This window comes from Peromyscus californicus, unplaced genomic scaffold, assembly GCF_007827085.1.
Source record: "Peromyscus californicus insignis strain IS unplaced genomic scaffold, ASM782708v3 Scaffold_6__1_contigs__length_162567912, whole genome shotgun sequence".
Classification (NCBI taxonomy): domain Eukaryota; kingdom Metazoa; phylum Chordata; class Mammalia; order Rodentia; family Cricetidae; genus Peromyscus; species Peromyscus californicus.
The window spans coordinates 685538-712196 of NW_026294584.1; the positions used below are offsets into that span (position 1 = coordinate 685538).

At 38.6% G+C, this 26659-nt stretch overlaps 1 protein-coding gene across 10 annotated transcripts in view; it reads left to right on the forward strand.

Annotated features, from left to right (window-relative positions):
- The window catches only part of Srpk2 (SRSF protein kinase 2), a 210470-nt gene that overhangs the window by 107380 nt on the left and 76431 nt on the right, over positions 1-26659 (forward strand). For 8 of the 10 annotated variants that reach the window (XM_052721808.1, XM_052721814.1, XM_052721809.1 and 5 more), the window contains one exon: positions 21494-21660. The exons of the other annotated variants lie outside the window; for them this stretch is intronic. In XM_052721808.1, coding sequence (XP_052577768.1) covers positions 21494-21660 — 167 coding nt within the window. The remainder of the gene's footprint in view (positions 1-21493; positions 21661-26659) is intronic. 10 annotated transcript variants of the gene reach the window in all.

Sequence of the window (26659 nt, forward strand, 5' to 3'; positions counted from 1 at the left end):
TCGAGACAGGGTTTCTCTGTAGCTTTGGAGCCTGTCCTGGACTAACTAGCTCTGTAGACCAGTCTGGTCTCAAACTCAGAGAGATCCACCTGCCTCTGCCTCCCGAGTGCTGGGATTACAGGCGTGCACCACTACCGCCTGGCAGTGCCTTGTCTTTTTATTGCAGGATCATGAGTGTTCTTTATTTGTTATCAATGACTTGGTTTGGAAATCAAGTGCTTATGATTTTAGTGAGGGAAAAGAGGAGGTAATGGTTTGCAGTTCCAATTCCCACTGCTGTAATGTTTTCAATGATGCGGCACAAGAGGATGAGAGGAACCTAGAGGGGGAAGAGGCATTGCTGGTCACTTAGCCTTGGGCTCCAGTCACTATATATGTTTTTGGTTTGACACTGACATTAGAAATCTGTATGTATATATGTCTGCATGTATGTTATAAGTAAATATATGTATGAGAGATGTCGTTGCAGATGTCTTAGATTTCTATTTAGAGCATGAATTTTATTTCTTAAAATAGATGCATGTTTTTTAAAAGTCTGAGCTAATTTTTTTCTCCTAGTTTTTATATTGAGAAGTGTGTGTGTGTGTGTGTGTGTGTGTGTGTGTGTGTGTGTGTGTGTGTGTGTGATAGTTTCCAAAAGGCTTCACAAACAATTATGATTTTGTATGTATTGAAAAATACATTTGATATATTAACCTTATTAATAGATAGTTTTGGAGGTCTTCTAATTCTGAGATTCAACATAAATTTGTACTTGGTAAGACATGCTGTATTTTGAAGCCAATTTTTTTTTTTTGTGTGTGTGTGTGTGTGTGTGTATGTGTATGTGTTTATTTGTAAGAGGATCTCAAATTTGCTATCCTTGGTTCAGCTTCCCAAGTGCTAGAATTACAGGCATGTAAAATATTCCCAGCTATTTTGAAATTAGTTTTTTTTTTTTATTAACCTAGCTTACAGTCTTTTAAACTGCAGTTCAAAATTGTTCATAGATCTCTGTCAGATACAATAACAGGAACCATTCTTACCATACTGAGTACTTGAAATGTGTGCACTAAACTAGTATGCTGAAATTTATTTATTAAAATATTAGTTCAAGTAGTCATAGGTTACTAGTGATCACCTGTCAGGAGAGTGGGCCTTGAACCTTGTAAGGTACTATTTCTTTTTTTTGAATGACTGTGAGAAATTTTGTAAGTAGTATATGATATCATTGGGAAGTATTTGTTCCTGAAGTTTATTTCCTTTTTTCATTATCTTATGTATGCATGTTTTCTCGACATAACCTGTTAATTTTTTTTTTGAGCTGAGGATCGAACCCAGGGCCTTGCGCTTGCTAGGCAAGCGCTCTGCCACTGAGCTAAATCCCCAACCCACTTGTTAAATTTTTTAAAATAAATTTATGTCCCCTTCTGCACTCTGGAGGCAGAGGCAGGCGGATTGCTGTGTGTTCGAGGCCAGCCTGGTCTACAGAGCAAGATCCAGGACAGGCACCAAAACTACACAGAGAAACCTTGTCTCGAAAAACAAAACAAAACAAAACAAAATTGGCTGGGTGGATTGTCATCAGATTTAGAAGATTTGGAATGCTGTAATAGAAAACAAAGCTAATATGTCACACTAAACATGATTTTTGGAGCATGGTGGCTGTTGTTTGTTGGAGGCCAGTTAATGCTCTGGAGTCCTGCTGCCCTTTTTTTCAAGATGCACCTGGATAAGGTGCCAGTCCTAAGTAGGAAGATGCACAAAGGTGGGGCTAGCTGGTGGTCTCATGAGTCCTAAGAAGGAAGTTCCTAGAGCAAACAGTCCCACTTCAGAAAGCAGTTTGCTGAACTCACTTTAGTGTTAGTAATGTATTCCAGTTCAAGTAGAAAGAGGGTATTTGTTAGGTTTCAATAAAGTAGGCTTTTAGACAGAGAAGTACTTCAGATTTTAGTGGCAGCTCTTGTATGGTGATAATCTTTTTAGATAAATCTAATTTTTACTAACCCAACTCATGAAAGCCTCAGGATGACTAAAGAATTGTTTCACTTAATATTTTTGAGTTTACACATGTTTTGAGAGTAGGATTTTTTTTTATGAAAAGTTTACCTTTGTTTTAGCAAACATTTAAAATTTTCTGGGTCAGGGAGAATGTTTTGCTTTACCATCAGTACTAGTTCATTATCTTGAATTCATGAAATAAAATGGGAATAAATTAAAGGTTATATTTTGATAGTTTGGAGTATAATTTGAAATCTTTTTTTTTTTGGTTTTTCGAGACGGGGTTTCTCTGTGTAGCTTTGCGCCTTTCCTGGAACTCGCTCTGTAGACCAGGCTGGCCTCGAACTCACAGAGATCCGCCTGGCTCTGCCTCCCGAGTGCTGGGATTAAAGGTGTGCGCCACCACCGCCCGGCGATTTGAAATCTTAAATGATCTATAATTAAAAAATGATGGTAAACTGAAATGAATCAACATTAAATGAGAGGACTTTTCATTGGTTAGAGATGTTAACATTTTTTTTTTTTTTTTTTTTGTAAAACATAGGGATTCTAAACACTGAGAAATAACCAACAATATCTGTTCATGATATTTGTAGAGGGAATTATAAAACATTAAAGGGCGTAAAGTCACATGTGTGCACATGGGTGTGCTAATAACAAATGTCATTTCTTTTCAAATTTCCTATTTTCATTTTCTTTTAAAAATATCTAAATTCAATGTATATGAGTAACTTGATAATCTCATATAAAAATAAGTAGTGACTATGACAGCTGGTATCCACACAGCATTAATAAAACTAGAACTCTGCCTTGCCATTTAGTGACATTCCAGGTATAGAATGTACACCTCAATTTGTAGAACTGAAGATGAGCATAACCTGCCCCTTTGGAGTTGACGTTTGGATGCATATCTTTGTTTTTTCTGGAAACAGGGCACACACAGATCTAGCTGTGTTCTTTTACTATGTGAAGTCTACGAGTTAGTATGATTTTATGGGTTGTTGACTGTAGTAAGTAACAAAGACTGCCTTGGAGAAGCTTACAGTGAATGTGTGTAAAGAGGATGTGACAATGTTAGCATGAAGCTTTGAAATTTGGGCAGGAATGCACACCAGGGACAAACTGACAAGGTAGCCCCCCCCTTTTTTTCTGCCTGTGTTATAAAAACATGAAATTAAATTTTGTGGCTTTTGTAGTATGTTAGGAAATTTCTGGGGGCTTTTCATTTTTGTTAATTCTAGGGAAAAAGATCTGGAGGAATACTCATTGCAGTTGAAGTTTGTTTTTGTTGTTGTTTTTTGTTTGTTTTTAAAAAATATATTTGAAGGAGTACATCTTTGTGGAATTATTTCTCAATGACCCCAGCCTGGGGAAGTGGGGTTGGGTTGTGAGATCATGTGGATCCCAACATGGCTTTTCTGGTGGGGTTGGGAGGTGTGGGGAGTGCTGGGCAGTGCTCAGGAGTTGTCTGTGCAGTCATGGTAGGCAGGGCCCATTTATCTTTCACCTTACTTTGTTTTAGCAGTCTTAACAGTGAAAGATTCTTCTGGGTTATTTGTGTCTTTTTAGTAATTAGTTTGTCTTTAAAAATTTTAGTATGTGTGAATACAAATAATACCTGGCCAACAGCAATTACTAGAGTTTAACTGGCTTTATCTACTAGTAGAAATTATAATCTTGTCCTAACTCCACACAATATGCCTTGAATTCAGGAGCCATGTCACTTTGTTCCCAGTGAAACAAACACAGATTTGTTGTAAGTGTTCAGGATGGCCATTTTGTCATAAATGTCTTTCTGAAGTTTGGTGTTACTGTTAATTTACTCTTGGTATTTATATGAGATACTCTCTTATAAGCAATGTTGAGAAACCCCCCCCCAAAAAAAACAAAACAAAACAAAACAAAACAGGGTTTCTCTGTATAATAAATAGCCCAGGCTGTCCTGACACTCGCTCTGTAGACTAGGCTGGCCTCCAACTCACATAGATCTGCCTGCCTCTGCCTCCTGAGTGCTGGGATTAAAGGCGTGCACTATTACCGCCCTGCTGGTGAGACACTTTTGAAGAATACTGTTGGGTAGTGGATTGACTTATGTATATAGGAAAAACCAAACCAGTTCTATACTTTATTATCTGACACCATGTGTGGATGTCTTTTGCCTGCACAACTGCTTCAGTGGATACCAACCTTTCAGATTTGTCACTCTCTGCCTAGAAACTACAGATCTTCAGCTTGAGGGTTTTTTATCCCAAGCTTGCTTCTCTACTTTCAGATGACAGTGCATACGCGGGGTTATTTCACCTGTCCTTCTGACTTACCAGGTTTGGTGTTCATTAGAGTTTTTAAACTCTCTCCTTAGGTTTGGTTGATTGGATAGAGTACCTCAGGAAACTCATTGTAACACTTAACATTTACCAGTGGTATTCCAAAGGATCAGATGGACAGATGCATAAAGTGAAGTATGGAGGAATGGGTGTGGAATTTCATGCCCTGCCAAGGTGTGCCACCTCTCAGTTCTCCAGATGCTTCCAGAGTCTGGTCTCTTAGGCATTTGTTTGGAGGTTGCATTATATAAGTGTGATTAAGTAAATTATTGACTCCTGGTAATCAATATAAATAACCTTTCAACATCTCCACCCCTACAAGACTTTGGGCAAAACCCCCTGTCTTCTTACTCTGTCTTGGTACTTGATCTTTCCCTTGACAAGTTTCCCATCCTGAAGCTGCTCAGGACTGCCAGATGTCTGTCAACTGATTAATAAATGGTTACTGCTTTGGAAAGTCCAAGGAATTTAGTTGTTGTATGCCAGGAAAATGGGGATTAAGACCAAACTACATTTCACAATATCCCAATTATTACTTGCTTAGCATAGATACTGAAGTAGGCAAATATAGAAAGTTTAAAACTGACTGGTAAATTTGCTGTTAAAAACTTACTTTCTGCCTTAAGCACTTAATTTTTAGAATATTGTCATTTGTTGATCAGACTTCATAAGTTTCAAATGTCTCCAATTATGGTGTCTTAATATTTTCATAAATAAAGTACTGCTTTTTTGTTTGTTTTCAAGACAAGGTTTCTCTGTGTGTAGTCTTGGCTGTCCTGGAACTTGCTCTGTAGACCAGGCTGGCCTCGAACTCAGAGGGATCCACCTGCCTCTGCCTCCCAAGTGCTGGGATTAAAGGCACGTGCCACCACTGCCTGGCAAGTACTGCTTCTTTTTTTTGGGGGGGGGGGGGGGGATTCGAGACAGGGTTTCTCTGTAGTTTTGCGATTTCCTGGAACTTGCTTTGTGGACCAGGCTGGTCTCGAACTCAAAGAGATCCGCCTGACTCTGCCTCCCAAGTGCTGGGATTAAAGGCGTGGGCCACCACCGCCCGGCAAGTACTGCTTCTTAATAAAGTTTGAAGTCATTGTAAAGAAAACATTACATTCAGAGATTCGTACACGACAAAACATGCTTTCACATCATGTATACTTTTTGGCTAGAGAGTATAAAGAAATGGTTAAGTGCCTTAGATAGATCTTTTTGATGAAATGGTTTGGGCTAGTTAAAATGATGTTTTAGCTGAGGATGGTGGTGTACAGCTTTAGTCACTGCATTGGAGAGATTGAGTTAGGAAGGTCAAGTGTTCAAGGCCAGTGTAGGTTGTGTCTTCAGGTGGGAGATGTGGGAAGATGTCCATGAAAATAATGATCCAAAATTCTGTAAAATATACCTGGGTAAAATTTGAGTGGAAATACACAGAGATATTACAGCTTATTTCTGGAAAGTAAGACTGTAAGCAGTTGTAGTTCTGTGATTTAGTATGAACAAGTATTTTTGTAATGTGAAGAAAAGCAGGAAAAATTATAGGTTATCTTTTTTAGCTAGCTTTCTGTAGTAAAGGAAGATAGTTGAATGGGATGGGGATGTGGCATTGGAGAGGATGGGGCTTGGACTGGTGGTTTATGCAGTGGGAATGGATAAGGGGACATCATAGGTGAATCACCATCATGACTCAGGGATGGTTTAAGAATAATGAAAGGATATTCTATGGTGTCAACCTTAAGAAGTGGGCTTAATGGAGAAAGCAGGATGCTTTATTTGACATGTTTTCTGAATTGGAAGCCTAATGTATTAGGCTGTAGTTATTTACATTTGTCTGACATTAACACAAACTTGATTTTTATTGGTATAATTGAAAACTATGATTAGTACAGTCCCATGCCCCCCCCTTAACTAGAATTTTCATTAGTTAGACCTTTTGATACAATTTGTCTTTCTTGTGTCCTTTCAATTCTATATTCTTTCTCTAATCATTCCTAGAGTCTTACAAGCAAGTGAACATTCCCCCTTTTACCATATTTTGTTATTGACATAGACCTTATAACAAGCTCTAGAAACTATATGATAAGGCTGTATGATAATTAAGGAATTTGTGGGGCTGGAGAGATGGCTGAGCAGTTAAAAACCCATATTGTTTTACAGAGGATATAAGTTTGGTTCTCACCACTCATATCAGGTAGCCTACCGCTGCTTGTAACTCTAGCTCCAGGTGAGCTGTTCTCTATCTCTGACCTCTTTGACCTCTTGGGCAATCGTTAAATGCATATTTACCCCCCTCACACACAATTAAAAGTGAAAAAAAAGTAAAAGAATTTGTTAAACACTTTCTGCCTTATTTTATTTTGATATTTATATATTTGTCATAGCTAATATGTCCAATTCCTATTTTCATGAGAGGACTTACTCAGTTTAGCAATATAGTTTGAGCTTTGTAAATATTTCTTGAAAAAGTAAATGAGAAATCTTCCTCATACACACACACACACACACACACACACACACACACACACACACACACACACGTATATATGTATACATACGTATATATGTATATACGTGTGTGTGTGTGTGTGTGTGTGTGTGTGTGTGTGTGTGTGTGTGTTTATATAAATGTTAGGCAGACATTAGGCATGATTAGGTAGGAAAAAACACTCCTCCCCTTCGGTGTTCTTTATTTTTACTACATTGGGGACTTCAGCATTGCAACATTATTTGTGCTTTGTGATTCTTAGAAGGCATGTTCTTTGTTAATTCTGAACAATTCTCAGCTGTTATTACTTCTCACAGCAGCCTCTTCTTTTTTTCCCCTCTTTTGTAAAACCTCCAAAAAGTAGGTAGAGATTAGGCCTTGTCATTGCTTACTCTGGGCCTCAAGTTTTCCTTATTTCATTTAATTTGTGTTTGAAACACAGTCTTTACTATTTAGCTTATGACAGCCTTGAATTCATAGGTCTTTGTGCTTCAGCCTGCCAACTACTAGGATTACAGCTGTCCACTACTGTGATGGCTTTACGTTTTCGTTTATATTTTTATTTTCTGGTTCTATGTTGCTCCTAGATAGTGTTTTCAGATTTACTTTCCAGTCTCATTTGTTGTCTGGACAATTCATGTTTAACAGACATTGTCCCTCTGCAATCCATTGATTTACTTTCATTTCTATGAAAATTATGAACAATCTTTACCTTCTTATCCATGGGTTTCATAATTGCTAATTTAACCAACTGTAGATTGAAAATATTGCAATAGGCAAACAAACAAACAAACAAACAAAACCACCTGTACTGAACACTTAACAGTGTGTCATAGCTACTACTTACGTAGCATTTATATTTTACTAGACTTTATGAATTACCTAGAGATGGTTTAAAGTATAGGCACAGATTACATGCAGATACTATGGCACTTAACCTAAGAGAATTGAGCATCCATAAAGTTTGGTATCCATGGATATTGGGGAGCCATTATACTTTTTTTTGTGGGTGTGTTTTGTAATGCTAGTATTTGATGTCTGATCTTGTCTGCTATTATTTCTTTTGGGTTGCTCTTAAGTGTGGTTTTCATGTTTATATTGTGATTAAAAAATGTTAACTCATATTTGTGCTATATAATTGCTGAGAGTCCCAGTGCGCCCAGATGGAGGGTATATTTCTTTCAAATGGCTTTGGTTTGCTTCACTAGTTTCCCTGGGATTGCCACTAACCCAGAAGCACAAGTTAATTTCTTGATTTGAGGATTTCAAGACTGATCGGTTAGCTGTGAATTTAAATACAAACTCTTTCCAAGGGAGGTTTGGGATTGCAGTTTGCAGGGGAAGCTCCTGCTTGTTCCTTAGCTCGACGAAATACAGATTGTATTCTGAGTATATTTTTGTTGGCTGGTGGCAGGAGAGGGTTCATTCTGGGGCTTGTGTAGCTAGAATCTCAGCCTGCTCATGTTGATGCGTCCTTGGAAAATGGTTTTCCGATGGGTTCTTATGTGTTCACCCTCTCCAGCTGGAATAATAATGTTCATTTGCAACTCAGAAACTTATATTCAATTTCTTTGGTAAGGTTGACATTAGTGCTAACTCAAGTGTGGTCTTCAAACCTACACTTGATTTAAAAGTTGGAATTGTGTGATCTGAAGGTATAGCTCAGTTTCAAGTGCTTCCATCAAGGTTTGGGTTTCATGTAGCCACATATGGAGGCTACAGGTTGATTTCAAATGTCTCCTTTTATTATTTTCCACCTTATTAATATTTTTTGGTTTGTTTGCTGTATTTGTGAGATAGATGTTGTGTGTACACAGGTGTGCAGTCGTCTTTGAGAACATTTGTGGAAGTTAGAGGTTGCTGTTAGGATGTTTTCCTCAATCAGCTGTTTCTCCATGACATTAAAATAATTATTTCATTGATTGATTGATTGATTCATTCATTCATTGAGAGGAGAGAGAGAGAGAGGAAAGTGTGTGTGTGTGTGTGTGTGTGTGTGTGTGTGTGTGTGTGTGTGTGTGTGTGTGTACAAGTACATGCCATGGTTTTCATGTAGTGGTCAGATGACAACTTAAAGGAGTTGGTTCTCTCCTCCAACATGGATTCTAGGGACTGAACTCAGGTTGTAAGGCTTGGGGACAAGTACCTTTACTGGCTGAGCTATCTTGCCATCTTGATCTTCCTTTTCTGAAACAAGGTTTCCTTGAATTTGAAGTCTTCTGTATCATTTGGCTGTCAACAAGAGCCTGGGGTCCTACTGTCTCCCTTTCCCAGCACTGGGATTACAGATGTGTGTTCTGCCCATCTTTTGCCTGGCATCTGGGGATGCCAGCTCCTGTCCTCATGCTTGTGCAGCAAGCATTTTAACCACTGAGCTTTCTCCTCAGCCTCTCTACCTCATTTTTGGAGAAGTGTTTCTGACTGAATCTGGAACTCACTGATTTGCAAAGACTAGCAGGCTTGAGGGCTCCTGGGTTTTTCCAGCACCAGGAGCACAGGGAGAGCATCACCCCTCCTGGCCCTTCCCACGAGTGCTGGACAGCCACACTCAAGTCCTCACACTTGTTGATTGAGCCACCCCTAGCCTTTTCCTTGGGTTTCTTTCCTTTTCGTATAAATTAATAATTTGTTTCTAAATTGAAAACGTATGAATGGACCATAGAGAATTCTTGAAAAGTTAATAATTCCTCCTTGGAGAGAACCGGTGCTGCTTGCTGCTTGTTCCTCCATCCAGGTATTTTTGTGTGTGCCACTCTGTGTCTTTGTGTACAGCAAATAACATGCAATGTATAGTGCTCTGTTTATTTTTATTAATAATACATGAGCAACTATTTTGTTATTGTGTAACAGTTTTTTTTTAAGATTTATTTATTATGTATACAGTGTTCTGCTTGCATAAAAGAAGAGGGCAGCAGATCTCATTATAGGTGGTTGTAAGCCAACTTGTGGTTGCTGGGAATTGAACTCATGAACTTTGGAAGAGCAGCCAGTGCTCTTAACCCCTGAGCCATCTCTCCAGCCCACTGTGTAACAGTTTTATTAGGGTGATTTATATTGAATTTTCTTCATTTAAAATAATGAAGACATACTCAGTTTTGCCATCAACTGTGCAATGATCAAACCCTCCAAAACTCCATATAGTTGGGTAAATCACCTTTATTTCCCCCACCTTTTCAGCCTTAAGTAGCAACTAATCTACTTGTCTCTATAAATTTGTTTATTCTAGGCATTATATATATTATATATGTATGTGAGATTTCATATATATACAGATATAAAAATATTTATAATATTATACAACATATGTGTGAAGTTATATAATGTCTCCTTCTGAGAAATCTTGAGCCTACAAAGAAACTCCATATAGTTGAGTAACCATGTCTACCCCACTCAGTTTTAGGAGAATTGTCTTTGGTTAGTAGTTTGTTTGATGTTAGTATAATATTTTCAAGACTCATACATTACACATTGTAACATCTGTCAGCACTCCTTTTCTTGCTAAGTCCAACTTAATGAGCATACTATCATTTTATTTAATGTGATTATTTTATTTATCATGGTATTGATACTGTCTGGTTTGCTCTTCTGGCCATGATGAATAATAGGGGTAGGCTTATAATGCAGTGGCTGAGAATGCAAATTCTTTATATGTATGGGGCTCTGTGTCTCATCTTCAGCACCAAAATGGTTTGGGGAATGTTCCTCATTTCCACATAAAAAACTGCATTTATGTGCAGTTTTTTATGTGGAAATGAGCTTTCACTTTTGGAGGCCATACATCAATTGAAGTTGCTGAGGTTTATGGGAACAGTTCAGCCTTTTGGGAAATCTCCATTTCCCATTTTTGCACATCCTCCTCAATCCATTTTCCATCTTTATTATTTCTATTCTTGTGGGTGTGAAGTGCTATCATTGAGGCTTAATTTTTATTTTTCTCACTATAAATAGTGGAGACAATTTTTCCTAGGAGTTTCACAGTTAAGCTAATGTTTTTAGCACTTTGCTCCATTATCAGCTAGTATTTGTGTCTGATGAAAGCTTGGGAATCAGCTTTATTCTTTTGTATGTATATACCCAGTTGTCATATCACTATTTGTTGAACAGACTCTTCTTTCCCTATGTGAATGATCCTGGCACCCTTGTTAAAAGTCAGTTTATAGTGAGATTTTACTTCAGAACTTCCATTTCGATGGTATTGATCCATATGTCCATTCCTTGCTCCATAACACACTGCCTTGATCATTGTTGTTTTGCTCTAAGTTTTGAAATGGAAAGTATGAGAGCTCTAGCTCTGCTTTTCCAGCATTTGTTGACTGTTGTAGAATGTTGTATTTCTGTTTGAAGCCTAGCACAGAGGATCAGCTTTTGAAAAGAAGGCATCTGGGATTTTGGTAGAGGTTACATTGAATTCATAGATCTCTTGGGATGTATTGTCATTTTAACAGTATTAATTCTCTAATCCAAGAAATGAGATGACCTTCTGTTTATTTAGGTTTTCTATAATAGTCTTAATAGTCTTCATACTATGCTTTGAACTTCTTTCATTAAGCTTCTTTTCTTTCTTTCTTTCTCCCTCCCCCCCCCCCCCCCCAAGACAGGGTTTCTCTGTGTAGCTTTGTGCCTTTCCTGGAACTCACTCTGTAGCCCAGGCTGGCCTCGAAATCACAGAGATCCGCCTGAATCTGCCTTCCGAGTGCTGGGATTAAAGGAGTGCACCACCACTGCCTGGCTAAGCTTATTCCTAAGCATTTAATTTTTTAATGTCATTGTAAATGGAATTTTTGTTTTAATATTTTAAATATTTAATATTGCTTCAGTCTTTTTTTTTTTTTTTTTTGAGACAGGCTTTCTCTTTGTAGTCCTGGCTCTCACTATGAAGAACAAGGCTGGCCTTGAACTCAAGAGAACCACCTGCAAATGCTTAGCTTAAAGGCATGTATCATCACCACTTTTTTTTTTTAAAGGCAGAGTCTCACTTGATTTCCAGTCTGGCCTATACCTTACAGCAGTCCTCCTGCCTTAACCTCTCAATTGCTGTTACTACAGGTATGAGCCACCATGCTTAGTTTATTTGCCAATTCCTTCAGGCAGTTTTGTTGTGTGGATTCACAATGTGTCATAATGCTGTTCTTCTGTTGAAGGACATTACGATGCTCCAGTATTACTGTTTATCAGGATAAATTTCATTAAGGAGATGACCTGAACCACAAAATATCTAGGTACTGTAATTTTTTATCTGATTTAAACTGGTTATCCTGTCTACTTACCATTTTACTGTGTTGTCTAGAACTTCAAGTTATATAAAATAAACTGTAGTGAAAAGTATTATAAACTCTTTATAGATTAATCCTATTATCGAATGTGTCAAAGGAGATACACATTGCTAAAAATGTTCCTAAAGCATCATTGTTCAGAAGTTGGTGGAAGAAATGTTTTGTGTTGCCCATACTATGCTGCCAACAGTGAATATGTGACTCTTGATGACCTGAGATGGTGATGGAGTGATTAATGAACTACATCTTTAGTTTTAGTCAGTTAATGTGCTTGCTGGCTACTACATTATATAAACCATACCAGGATTTCATTTATTTTCTTTGTGTGTTTTGAATTATCTCAGAGAATAGAAAATAAATTATATTTGAATTTCATTGAAGTAGTTTCATTAGTAATTGTAGATGCCTTTAGGTTTAAGTCTTATGAGAGTTTGTTTGCAGAAGTTTTGTTCAAAGTGGCATATCTTGTATTATTTTCTGAATAGTGTGAAACAGTCATTTGTATTTACAGCAGGTAGATTTCTTTCCTTCCCTTTCCCTTCTCCTTCCTCTTACCTTTTCTTTCTTTCCCATTGCTTTTTGAGACAGGGCTTCTCTGTGTAGTTCCTGGCTATCTTGGAACTCACTCTGTAGACCAGGCTGGCCTGGAACTCAGAGATACACCTGTCTTTGCCTCCTGAGTGCTGGGATTAAAATACAGCAGATTACTTTAGGATAGATTTCAATAAACTTTTTGGTAGCACTGTACCCTTCCTTCATGCAGCAACTTCAGATTCCTCACAAGCAGAAGAAAGCATACAGGTTCTTTGTTTGCTTGCTCTTTATGTCTTATCCCAATGTAAAAGTTGATCTTACTTGAATTCTTTTGCTGTTTTCTTTTTGGTACACACATGTTCTCTAAATATCTACATATCAAACAATGCCCACTGTATTCTGTGCTACTGAGCAATCCATCTGCCCTCCAAACTTAAGTAAGCTAAAGCAGAAGTTTCCTTTCTTTTCAAGCCTCAAATTTGCATCCTCTCTCTTAGTACACAGGTGAGAGAGACCAGTGCCCACCTTCAGCCAATGAAGTGTAGTTCAGGTTTTTATCATGCTTTCTGTACTTAACAGTTCCAGCTTTCCCCCACTAATTTTGTCTTTTTCACCCCTTTTACATACCAGTTTCACTTATTCTCTGATGAAAGAACCTCTCTAGTCCTAACTTACCTAGTAACTCAGTTGATCAAGCAGTATTGTAGGTGGGTTGGGTTGGGTTGGGGAGACATGGTTTCTCTGTGTAGCCCTTGCTGTCCTGGAACTTCCTCTGTAGACCAGGCTGGTTCGAACTCAGAGATCCACCTGCCTCTGCCTTCCAAGTGCTGGGATTAAAGGCATGTGCTAAATTATTTTAAATTATTATTTATTTTATGTTTATGGGTGCTTTGCTTGCATATATGTGTATGTAGTGCCTTTGGAGGCCAGAAGAGGGTGTTAGATCCCTCAGCTGCTGTGAGCCAGTATATAGGTGCTGGGAATTGAACCGGGCTCTTCTGAAAGAGCATCCAGTGCTCTTAATTGCTGAACCATCTCTCCAGCTCCTAAACGAACCACCATGGAGACTGAAATATAGAGAGCTGGGAAGCAAGTCTGATTTGCTGACACCTGCTAGGAAATAATGCCATCTTAGGCAATAGGCAGACTAGTATTTTTTAAATATGAAACTAATTATTCTTTTTCTGCTTGGACTTGAGGAGAGCTTTTGTTTTTGTTTTTAAATCTGCCCATGTCTAAAACGAGAACCTACTTTCATTCTTGCTTACTCAGCTGAGATCCTTTTGCCATTTCCTTTGTGTTAAACAAACTCCAGCCTTCCTCTTGAGATAAGACCTACTATTTCTACATGAGCTTCTCTGGTACATTTTGAGGAACTTGATAGCTGTATTTATTTCTTTTGCTGCAGTAACAAATTAAACTAAACACAGCTCCTTCAAACTATATCCATTCATTAACTTAATTTATGTTGGAGATGAGGGTACACAGCATGGCTGCTCTCTTCTTGGACTAAAATTAAGGTGTCATTTGAGTCTGCAGTTTTTATCTGAGCCTCAGGACCTCCTGAAACTTAAGGATTGTTAACAGAGCATGTTTGTTTTGTTTACAGAATGGAGGTCCTTTGCCCTATTATTCTTCTAGCAGATGCCTAGGGACTATTGTCACTCATAGATGCTACTGGCAGTCACTACTGTGTTTTGTGGCCCTAGTTGACAGTTCACAGATGAATATTTGTTTTCTTCCAGGCCAGCTTGACCATATCTCAGCTCCTCCAGTGACCAGCTAGAGAAAACACTGTTTTTTTATTTGTTTTTTTAAACGTCTGAGCTGATTCAGTCAAGCCATCCAGTGCACACTTCCCTGGTCATGTAGCTTTGTTGTATTTTGTATCACAGGACTACCCACTCTCAGAGGAGCAGGGTTTTCACATGGTAAGACCTACTGGGGCTCATGTTACATTTCTGCCTGCCACAACAGACATTTCACATATATATTGATTTATAGTAAGCTTAGAAATTAGTTTTTCATTTGAGAGGAATAAATGAAATCATCTTTTTTCCCTGCCTAGCTTGTATCTTTACCTAGTGTTAACATATAACATTTCAAACAAGTTATTTGGGAAAAATGTGCATGTATTATTTATCGATTCCATCTGTAAGTAGAAATAAGCTAACATTACACTAAGAGGTGGAGAGTAAAGAAGGAGAAAGAGAGTGATTAAGGTTTTATTTTATATGAGCTTTTGCTGAACTATTAATACTACCTGAAGAAATTCATCTGGAACTCCTCTTTGAATTTTAATTGAAGACTTATTGAATGTTATTTTCTAAATTTATAGTAGTTGCCATCTAAGCTGTAAAGAAAAACTTTTTTTCCCTGCCAGGTGTACAGTTCACTTGTCAGTTTCTCTGCTAAAAGAGAAAGACAAGGAAAAGTGTGAACTGGAAGGAGCTGGAGATTCCTGTCTGGCCTTCTAGTCCCATGGGACTTAGAGTGCATGTACATTTTGTAGGAGTGACTCAGGTCCTTCCTCTATTAGAGCAAATGTACCTGCAGAATACAGCATGGAGTTGACGAGTGCAGTGAGGCAGTTCTAGTGTCAAAAGAAATGTTTAGTTTTTCAAACCACATTTTCAAAGGTCCTATATGGAGTAGTGATTAGTATACTTTTTAAGTAATATGCAATATAGTTCTTTGAAAAAATTAAGTGTCTAGTGGGAACTCTACTTTTCAAATGTTCTGTTCCTTTAACTGAAATGTACTCTTTCTTTTTTTCTTTCTTTTTTTTTTTTTTTTTTCCCCCCGAGCTGAGGACCGAACCCAGGGCCTTGTGCTTGCTAGGCAAGTGCTCTACCACTGAACTAAATCCCCAACCCCGTACTCTTTCTTATATAAGAACATGTTTCTAGTGCTTTGTATAAACCTTGTACTATTGACTAGCATTTCACTCTGTGGTTTAGAGAACTGCATAATGTTTTTCACTGAGAATGTAGCTGGTCAATTGTAAGAGCATACAAGTTGTGAAATCTAAATATAGCTATTTCTAAATTTTCTTTTGGACACATACACTTTACTAATATATAATATAAAATTCAAATAAATTATGTAGCTTTATATAATTTTATATTTTATTTTATTTATTTTTTATGTTTTTTATTTTTTATTTTTTTCAAGACGGAATTTCTTCATGTAGCTTTTTTGTTTTATTTATTTATCTATCTATCTATCTATGTATCTATCTATCTATCTATCTATCTATGTATCTATCTATCTATCTATCTATCTATCTATCTATCTATCTATCTATCTATCTATTTATTATGTATACAGAAGAGGGCGCCAGATCTCATTACAGATGGTTGTGAGCCACCATATGGTTGCTGGGAATTGAACTCAGGACCTCTGGAAGAACAGTCAGTGCTCTTAACCTCTGAGCCATCCCTCCAGCCCTAGTATTATATTTTAAATAGCCCCTTTAAGTATAATCAATACACATAGTTTGCTCACTTAATGCATGCACTAATTTATTTTGTCTATATAACTTTGTTTATTTTGGATATCTGTTTCACTGTGAAATCATAGAACCTATGGTCTCAGTGACTGTCATCAAAGGCTATGCACTCCGTAGCATTTATTTCTTATTATTTTGGAATAATAGTTTATTGTAAATCTGTACCACATGTTATCTGTTTACCAGTTGATAGACATTTGTATTGATTCTGCACTTTGTTGACTATGGATAATAATACCACTGAGAACACCCTGGACAAGATTTTGTGTGGAGATACTTAATTTCTGTATATACCTAGGAGCGGAATTGTTAAATCATATATTAATGATGTTTAAGCTTTTTAAAAATTACTTAATCAAAGGATTAATTGATTGGAGGTGATGATGTTGTGTGTGTGTGTGTGTGTGTGTGTGTGTGTGTGTGTGTGTGTATGTGTGTGTGGTGTGTGTTGTGTGTGTGTAGGTAAGAGCAAAGCTTGTAGAGTTGATTCTCTCCTTCCATCATATGGTCTCGGGGGTCAAACCCAGGCCATCAGATTGGTGGTGAGTGCTTTACCCACTTAGCCTTTTCATCAGCCCTATTTAATCTTTTTATGAATTTTTAATAGTTTTGAACATTTTGTTATTTTTATGGGTATAGGTGTTTTGTCTATATGCATGTCTGCGCACCAGTGTGCAGTGTCTACAAAAGCCAATAGGGGGCATTAGATCCTCTGGGACTGGAGTTGAAGTTATGAGCTGCTATGTGGTTGCTGAGAACTGAACCTGGTTCCTCTGTTAAGAACAGCCAGGGTTCTTTTTTTTTTTTTTTTTTTTTTTTTTTTTTGGTTTTTCAAGACAGGGTTTCTCTGTGTAGCTTTGCGCCTTTTCTGGAACTCACTTGGTAGCCCAGGCTGGCCTCGAACTCACAGAGATCCGCCTGGCTCTGCCTCCGAGTGCTGGGATTAAAGGCGTGTGCCACCTGTGCCCAGCAAGGGTTCTTAACTGCTAATCCATCTCTCCAATTATTCCCCCCCTCTTTAATCTCATAGGAGTTTCTAGAATGTTGTACAAAATAGCTGTGTTATATTCTCACCAGAAGTATATGTGGGCCCCATGTCTTCATCTTCCCTAACATTTGTTAATGTTGGATTTTTTAAAATTATAGCTGTCTTGGTGTGGGAGGCAGTTCATTGCAATTTTGATTTCCTTTTCCTGAACTCCTGCTCTAATTTCATTTCTGTTGCTATGATAAAACTCCTTGACATAAAGCAACTTAGGGAGAAAGGATTTATTTTAGCTCTCAATTCCAAGTTACAATCCGTTGTTGCTTGGAAGTGAAGGCAGAAACTTGAAGCAGCTAATCATATCACATCCACAGGATCAGGGAGAGAGATAAAGGAAGTATGCCTGTTAGCGCTCAGTTTGCTCTTTACACTTCAGAGTTCAGGATCTCTTGCCTAGGGAGTGGTGCCACCCATAGTGGCCTTGGTCTTTCTTTAGTGATGAACATGATCAAGACACTCCCTTTCCTGACATACCCACAGACCAGTTTGAAATAGACAGTTCCTCGTTGAAACTCTTTCCAGATAATTTTAGATTCTGTCAAGTTAACTGTTGTTGTTTATTTTTTACTCTTTTGGAGGGCCCACCACCCAGCTCCCAAATAAATCACTCAGGCCTATTCTTGTTTAATAAATGCCTGGCCTTACCTTGGCTTATTTCTAGCCAGCTTTTGTTAACTTAAATTACCCTAGCTTTTCTTAACTTAAATTATCCCATCTATCTGTTGCCTCTGGGATTTTCCTTTTCTAATTCCTGTATACCTTTCTTGTTTTTTACTCTGTGGCTTGCTGTGTAGCTGGGTAACTGGCCTCTAAAGTCGTCCTCCTTCTCTGGCTCCTCCTTCCTCTCCTCCCCAATTTTTTCTTCTATTAATTTTTTTGCCTGCCAGCCCCACCTGTTCTTTCTCCTGCCTCGTTATTGGCTGTTCAGCTCTTTATTAGACTATCAGGTGTTTTACACGGGCATGGTAATACAGCTTCACAGAGTTCAACAAATGTGACATAAACAAAAGTAATACAACTTAAAATAATATTCTACAACAGTTAACAATTAAAACTGTCAAAATGACAATGATATTGATCTTTTTGTATTTTGATCATTCATACATATATATATTATTTTGGAAATATCTATTTTAATCTGCTACTCTGTTTTGGTGTTTGTGATTGAACTTAGAACCTTGTTGATGATGAACAAATGCTCTACAATTGAAATACATCCTTACTTTCTTTACCCACTTTCATATTAGTGTGTCATTTTTTGTTTAGTTCTAAGAGTTCTTTATATATTTCAGGATATGTCTTGTTTCAGTTATACAGTTTTGAAATATTTCCTCCTATTGAATAGATTCTTTATTTTCTTGATGGTGTTTTTTGAGAAATACAAACTTTTCCTTTGAAAGCCAGGCATGACAGTGACTGCTTAAAATTCCAACAGTATTGAGAAGACAGGAGTCCTAAATCTGCTAGCCCCAAGTCCCAGTGAAAGATCCTGTCTCAAAGAGTAGGGTGAACAACTTCTAAGGAATAACTCAAGATTAACCTCTAATCCTCTACACACACACACACACACACACACACACACACACACACACACACACACACACACACACTTAAATTTAAAAAAGTTACTACATTGATTTATTGAATGTGGGAGGATGACATGCCACAGTGTATGTTTGAAGGTCAGAGGATAATTTCAGAGTATCCATTCTCTCCTTCCATCACATTGGTCCTTGGATTTGAACTGAAGTCTCCAGGCTTGGCAGCATGTACTTTTACTTGTTGAGCCATTTTGCCTGTTCAAACATTTTTAATTGTGATTAAGTATGGTTTATCTTTTTCTTTTATTTGTTTGTTTTGGTATTGTGTGTAAAAAGCAATGCTTAACTCAAGATCATGAAGATTTTTCTGAGAGTTTGATAGTTCTGGCTCTTTCATTTAACTTTTTTTTTTTTTTTTTCCAAGACAGGGTTTCTCTGTGTAGATTTGCGCCTTTCCTGGATCTCGCTCTGTAGACCAGGCTGGACTTGAACTCACAAAGATCTGCCTGCCTCTGCCTCCCGAGTGCTGGGATTAAAGGCGTGTACCACCACCGCCCGACTCATTTAACTCTTTAATCCATGTTAGAATAGTGTGGGGGGGCATTCTGCTTTTTAAAAAAATTTTAATTTTTATTTATACATCTATGTGAATATGTGCCACTTGCCTTGGTGCTTGCAGAGGTTGAAAGAGGTGTTAGAGCACCTGGAGCTGGAGTTACAGAGTTGTGAGCAGCCCAGTATGAGTGCTAGGAACTGAGTTTTGGTCCTGGAAGAGCAGCAAGCAGTAACCACATAGCAATCTCTCCTGCTCCACCCCCACCCTGTGCACCTTTTGTTCATCTCGGCATCATTTGTTCCAAAGATTTCTGGTTTTTTTTTTTTTTGTTTTTCGAGACAGGGTTTCTCTGTGTAGCTTTGCGCCTTTCCTGGGACTCACTTGGTAGCCCAGGCTGGCCTCGAACTCACAGAGATCCGCCTGGCTCTGCCTCCCGAGTGCTGGTATTAAAGGCGTGCGCCACCACCGCCCGGCAGATTTCTGTTTTTAAACCATTTGTATTGGTACTCTCTTTGAAAATATTTCTAGTTCCTCCCCACTCTTTTTTTTTTAATGTATTTCTAATATTTCTTCTGTAAAATAGATTCATACGTTCTGTCTGTCTCTGTCTCTCTCTCTCAACAGGGTCTCTTTACATACCCCTGGCTGTCCTGGAACTTGCTCTGTAGACTAGATTATCCTCAAACTCACAGAGACTCACCTGCCTCTGCCTCAAGCACTGGGCTTAAAGGTGTGCGCCATCGTGCCTGGCCCTGGAATAGCTTCTTGATTGTGTTCATTAGGGCAGAAGGAAGTTGTCTTTTGATCTTTTGATATACTTCACAAGCCTGTAATTGGTGAGATAACTTGTCCCTCTTGATCTTTTAGATAGTTGATATTTTAGCACACTTTACAGTGCTCTTAGAAATTCTTTAAAAGAAGACCATCTCAGCTGGGTTTGTGATGCATGCTCTAATTGTAGAATTTGAGAGACTAGGGCAGGAAGATTAGTAGTTGAAAGCCAGTGTCAGCTATATAGTAAGTTTGAGGCCAGCCTTTTCTATAAGACCCTGTTTCTAAGGAAGGAAAGGGGCAAACCTGCTTTCCCTCAGGTGCTAGGGCATGTGTCAGTGTGTGTTCCCTAGAAGAAACTCAGCTGCCTTCTCCTGTGTGACGGCAGTAACAGGTATGGGTGTATAATTGGAGCATAATGTTACATAAAGCATAACATTACACTTGCTGTGGTGAATTGATTTGAGAAGTAGTGTCAGTTACCATGAGGTAGGTCATTAATAAAAGCTTCAGAAGAAACTGTCATCACTGGTGTGAGCAGGAGTGTGAATGTGAGGCTAAGCTACTGCTCTGCTTCAGGGAGATCTACGGGGTAGTGTCATCCAGTAGAAATACAGTGTAGACCTTCCTTGTAATTTAAGATTCTGATGGCCACATTAAACAAAGTAAAAAGAGTTGAGTGACATTAATGTTAATAATATATTTAACTTGTATATAAAACATCTTAAAATGTGATACATAAAAGTTGCTTTTCACCCCCCTTGCAGAGGCCAGTTCAGGGAAAACAGTCATAGTCCCATTAGGAAGACAGCTTAACAGCCAGGCAGGCTTTGGCATCCAAACTGAGATACTGTGTGTTTTCTATTGGGACATGATTAGAAGTAATAATTAACTTTTATGTAAGTTCATCCTTCATTTTGTTTTGTTTTGTTTTTCAAGACACGGTTTATCTGTGTAGCTCTGACTATCCTGGAATTCACTCTGTAGACTAGGCTGTCTTCAAACTCAGAGATCCACCTGCTTCTGCCTTCTACTGGCATGTGCCACCACCACCTGGCTAATTCTGATTTTTTTCAAGTAAGAAAAACTAACTTCTTTATAAGCTGATAGCTGAGTATACTTACCTTTTAATAATCTCCACGGGATGTTTTCTTTCTTATAAAGTTGTACATCATAGGATAAGGTGCTTATTCATTACAATAAAATTTTAATAGCATTGTCTGAAAAAATACTGAATCTCTGAATGAAAAGATGCTTATGAAAAATACTCCATTAATAAAGGAGAAGGTCACCACCCCCTGTCAGCCAATGTGATGAAGTACTGTTTGAATTCAATTAAAATGAATGGAATGACTTTAACTTTAATGAGTGGAATTTCTTCTTAATGTGTGACAAGTTCTAGTTTCCTCATACTAAGAAACTCAAATTTGCCTATCATGCATGGTTTGCTTTTCGTAAATAGAATTTTTTTCCCTGCTGTTTCAGGCCAGAGCCTCAGCAGAAAGCTCCTTTAGTTCCTCCTCCTCCTCCACCACCACCACCACCACCACCGCTGCCACCACCGCTGCCAGACCCAGTGCCCCCAGAGCCAGAGGAGGAGATTCTGGGATCAGATGATGAGGAGCAGGAGGACCCCGCAGATTACTGCAAAGGTGATGTGGTGGAATGGCAGGGTGGGCTTGCTTTCCTTGTAGGGCTACCAAGTAACTTGGGGAGTGGGCCAGGGGAGTTAGTGCAGTAACTACTTGATATTTATTAAATTAGCCTCCTAAATTTACTATTAGAATGATGCCAGAAATTGTATGTCATAGAAATTGTAAGAGAAAGAAAAATATGTATGTTCATATATACTCTAGGCACCTTAAACACATTTGATACAATTAAATATAAAGAGCACAAGAAACCATTTAAGAAGAGCATTGGAGCAGAAGTACCAGGCTCCTGACAGAAGCTAATTGTAACTTTTGTATTTGGCTTTTAGCTTTCTGCCTGTTAGGCTAAAAGGGAAACATTCCCTTCCCTTTGTAGCATTGCATTGCTCATTGTTTGTGGAAAGAAAGTGTGCATGTTGTTTACAGAGACAGACTTTCTGGCATTGTACTTAAAAAAAAAAAAAAAAGACATTCTGTGGGTTGGTTCTGCTGTTATGTGGCATAGTAGGTTTTGCTTTCATCTATGATTCCACAGAAACTATTGAAGTAAAATGTTCTCCCCCCCCCCCCCCCCCCCCCCCCATACAGGGTTTCTCTGTGTAGTTTTGGTGCCTGTCCTGAATCTCGCTCTGTAGACCAGGCTAGCCTTGAACTCACAGAGATCCACTTGGTTCTGCCTCCCAATTGCTGGGATTAAAGGCGTGGGCCGCCGCCGCCGCCGCCACCACCACCACCACTCAGCTGTAGAATGTTCTTGTATTGATTCTTAAGACCAAAAATGTGCAGTTAAAACTCCTAAGCAGCAAGCATGTTGTGTGATGAATATTGACAACACCAGAGGCTAGAAAGCTGGCTGTACTTTGTATAGTTTGGAATCTGAAGGTCTTGAAGAAAAGGAAGTTACAGTCTCTCTTTAGCTATCCTGCTCACTTGGATTTTCATTTCTTGCAATTCTGAGAGTCTGCATTGTTGGTAAGATAGTTTACCTGCTTCAGATTGAAGTATGGAATTCAGATTCCGTGTAACATAAGGGTAAAATGACAGAAGATGCATATGTGAACAAACTATAAACCCTGAGTGAATTTCTAGGCCTGTAGTGTCTTAGCAGTTTATCCTTATCTAATGAATGCAATCGATTGTGCTGTTGGTTAAGGAATATTGTCTGCTCAGAACAAGACTGAGTTATTCTGGTATGAAAGTATAAGAACTTAAGTTCCTGTAATCTAATTCTCTGATAGAGACAGGTGTTTACCCATAGAATTAATGTTTCCTTTTCTTTGTTTTTTAAAAAGATTTTAAAATTTTTGTGTGTAAGCATGTTTTGCCTGTATCTATGCAGGAGTACTACATGCATACCTAGTGCCCACAGAGGTCATAAGAGGGCATCAGATCCCCTGGAACTGGAGTTTTATAAGTGGTTGTGAGCCACCATCTGGTGCAGGGAATTGACCCCAGGTCTCCTGGAAGAGCAGCCAGTGCTCTTATCTGGTAAGCTGGCTCTCCAGCACCTAGGATCACTATTTTCATTAGAAAAGATAGTGGCTCTTCTCCAGCATCTGTCACAGTTACGACATCAGTAGTCTATGCTGTCTAATAAAAGAGATGCAGTTTGGAAAGACAGAAGAAGGAATTCATCATTCTCCCTGTGCGTCTGCATTTCTTGGTTTGGGAAATGCCGTTGTGGTGAGCTATGGACTACTGATTTTGATGTTGACTAGTAGAAATCATTATTTAGGAACTGTTCTCTTCAGTAAACAAGTTCTTCCATGCTGGCATGAACACTGTGTGTTGTTCACTGTGTAGGTCAGGAGGTGAAGCTAATATTTCTTCAGACCTCAGTGAGCTAGCTCAGGGGACATTCCATTCCCAAATAGAGGACTAAGAATGAAGGATCATTTAGAACTGATTATAGGTAGAAGTTATGGAACTCTAAACTTTCTAGGAGTATTAAAGTCAGTCTCAAGAAGGCATATTAGGGGTTGGGGATTTAGCTCAGTGGTAGAGCGCTTGCCTAGCAAGTGCAAGGCCCTGGGTTCGGTCCTCAGCTCTGGAAAAAAAAAAGAAGGCATATTAGAGATGGTGACAACTTTTGTTTCACTGTGTGTGCAAGCTCACAGTTTTGTGCTCATGCTGGTGTGGTTTCACTGTCAATCTCATTCTCACTCTCACTGTCACTTTTGCTCATCCTTAAACTTGGTAAGTAGCTTGTGCCTTTCATTAGCATTGCATGTGTCAGATGTCTCTGAAGTTTTGTGGTATGGACCATAACAGTTTGTCTAAAATCACTGATAGAAATACATTCAAAGAATCTGTCTATATTAGTCAGATTTCTGTTGCTGCAACAAAATTACTTGAGATAAATTAAAGGAAGAAAAGGTTTATTTTAATTTATGGTGTTGGGTTTAGAAAGTGGCCAGTTCAAAGACATGCCCTACAGTAACCTAACTTCCTTGTAAAGGTTCTTCTTTTTCCCAGTGGCACTGTGGGCTGGTGACCAAGCCTTTAACACATGGCTTTTGAAATACATTGGAAGAGTAAGCCATAACAAAATCCTAAGAGTGGATTAGGATGTCTGAATGGAGAATTGTGGCCTCCATGTTCTTTTTCTTCATGGATTGGGGTGGCGGGGGGGTGGTGGTGGTGGTGGTGGCGGCTTTTGACACCAGAACTAGGTGAACTTAAGTTACTTAACTCATTCTCCTTGCATCCTCTGAATACTCGTGCATATTTTATTATTTTTGCCTATAATCAAGTGCATTCTCCTATAAACCCCAGCACAATCCTCAGAGATCAGGATGTTAACACTGATGTTAGCCCCATTCAGCCATTACACTTTGTTTTGAATTTGCTAGTTGCCTGATATTTATTATATAGAATGATTTTGTGATAGAATTACATTATACATTTTGATTTTCTGGTTATTTAATCTATCTGGAAGTTATTCAGTATTTGTTTGGCTTTTGTGACCTTCACATTTTTTTTTTAAAGTGATGTTTCTCAGAAAACCTCCAAAGTTATAATTTGTTCTTCTCAAGTGTCTTAACAGGTGGCACACAAGTTTGATTTAGTCCCTTACTGGTGATAGCATCATTTAATTAAGATGATGGATGTCAGATATCTCTACTGTATTCTTTCCTCCTGCTAATTAATAGGCATTTTGTTGAAAGTTAGAGACTGAATGGATGTCTTATTCAAATATATACATCCTACTTCAGCTGTCTGACTATATGTCAGGTAGTCTCACTTATCAGAGAGAGAGAGAGAGAGAGAGAGAGAGAATTTCAGTGGGTTATCTTCCTTTCTTTCCCCCCCCCCCCCCCCCCCCCCCCCCCCGACAGGATTTCTTCGTGTAGTCTTGGTACCTGTGCTGGACTCCCTCTGTAGACCAGGCTGGCCTTGAACTCTGGCTCTGCCTCCCAAATGCTGGGATTAAAGGCATTCACCACCACTGCCCAGCGGGTTATCTTCATTTCTCTTGGTACTTGAATTACCCCACATTTAGCCCTTTTAATTTGGGTGTGTATTCTTTTGAAATGTCTTGGTCATTCTTTGAACTCTTTCCGTTTTATTAAAAACAAAAACAACTTTCAAGTACCATAAGACATTCCAGATTTATCTTACATTTTCCTGTCCTAGCTCTAGAATAAACATTTTTCATGTGGGACTCTGGTTCTTTTTTGTGAAGAACAGTATTTAGAAAGCAAGATCTGGATATTAGATATGTTTATAGTATTAGGGTAATTTTAATTACTTCATTAGTGATAGTTGTCATTATTGTTTCTATATGTGACAGGTAGGGACATACACTCCTTTTATGTTTACTTCTGTATTCTTCTGGGTATGTATTGGGCTCAATCTGACAGCTCTAATTCTGCGGTAGTATCAGAAGATGCAGCCTAGTTTTCTCTTTTTCCATTTTTGTAATCTCTGTAATTGTAGCCTAAACTTTCATTTTTGCATTGTTTACTTAGCTATTTTCTCAGTGGTAGCTGACACCACTTTATCTGCTGTCTTTTCCTTTCCTTCTTACTTTCCTGTCATGTACTTGTTCATTGTTGCCTGACCCTGCCCAATAGCTTTTGGACTGGGTTGTTAAGAAAGGGCTTCCTTCTCAGGGCAGAATTATATTTCACTTAGGCCAAGGTGCCTTGTGTTCCTCCATCTGTTCCTCTTGTTTATATTGCCTCTATTCCTATAGAACCTTTGTCCTACAAGCCACTTTTCAGTTCTCCCAGGATAAATAAGACATCATCACTAACCAAATGTACCACATACCCTTTTTCTTTTCGGAAGTAATGTTTGTTCACCAGAAAAGGAGCAGGCATTCAGCAGAGACACCCATAACCTGGAACCCCATCTCTTCATAGTATCCTCATTCCTTTGGGGCTCTGCTGTTCTTAGTCATTTGTTACCAACTAAGTTGTATCTGATTAGTCTTTTTACTGCCTCAAGTTTTCAGTTCTACTTAAAAATTGTGAACTATGAACATAGTTGAGCATGTGCCCTTGTAGTATGATTGAGCATTCTCTGGGTATATGCCCAAGAGTGGAGTAGCTGGGTCTTGAGGGAGGTTGATTCCCAATTTTCTTTCTTTTCTTTTTTTTTTTTAGGTTTTTCGAGACAGGGTTTCTCTGTGCAGCTTTGCGCCTTTCCTGGATCTCGCTCTCTAGACCAGGCTGGCCTCGAACTCACAAAGATCCGCCTGCCTCTGCCTCCCAAGTGCTGGGATTAAAGGCGTGCGCCACCACCGCCCGGCCCAATTTTCTAAGAAAGCTCCATATTGATTTCCAAAGTGGCTGTTCAAGCTTGCATTCCCACCAGCAGTGGAGGAGTGTTCCCCTTGCTCCACATCCTCTCCTACATACGCTCTCTTCAGTGTTTTTGATCTTAGCCATTCTGACGGGTGTAAGATGTTGTCTCAGAGTCGTTTTGATTTGCATTTCCCTGACGATTAAGGATGTTGAACAATTCCTTAAATGTCTTTCAGCCATTTGAGCTT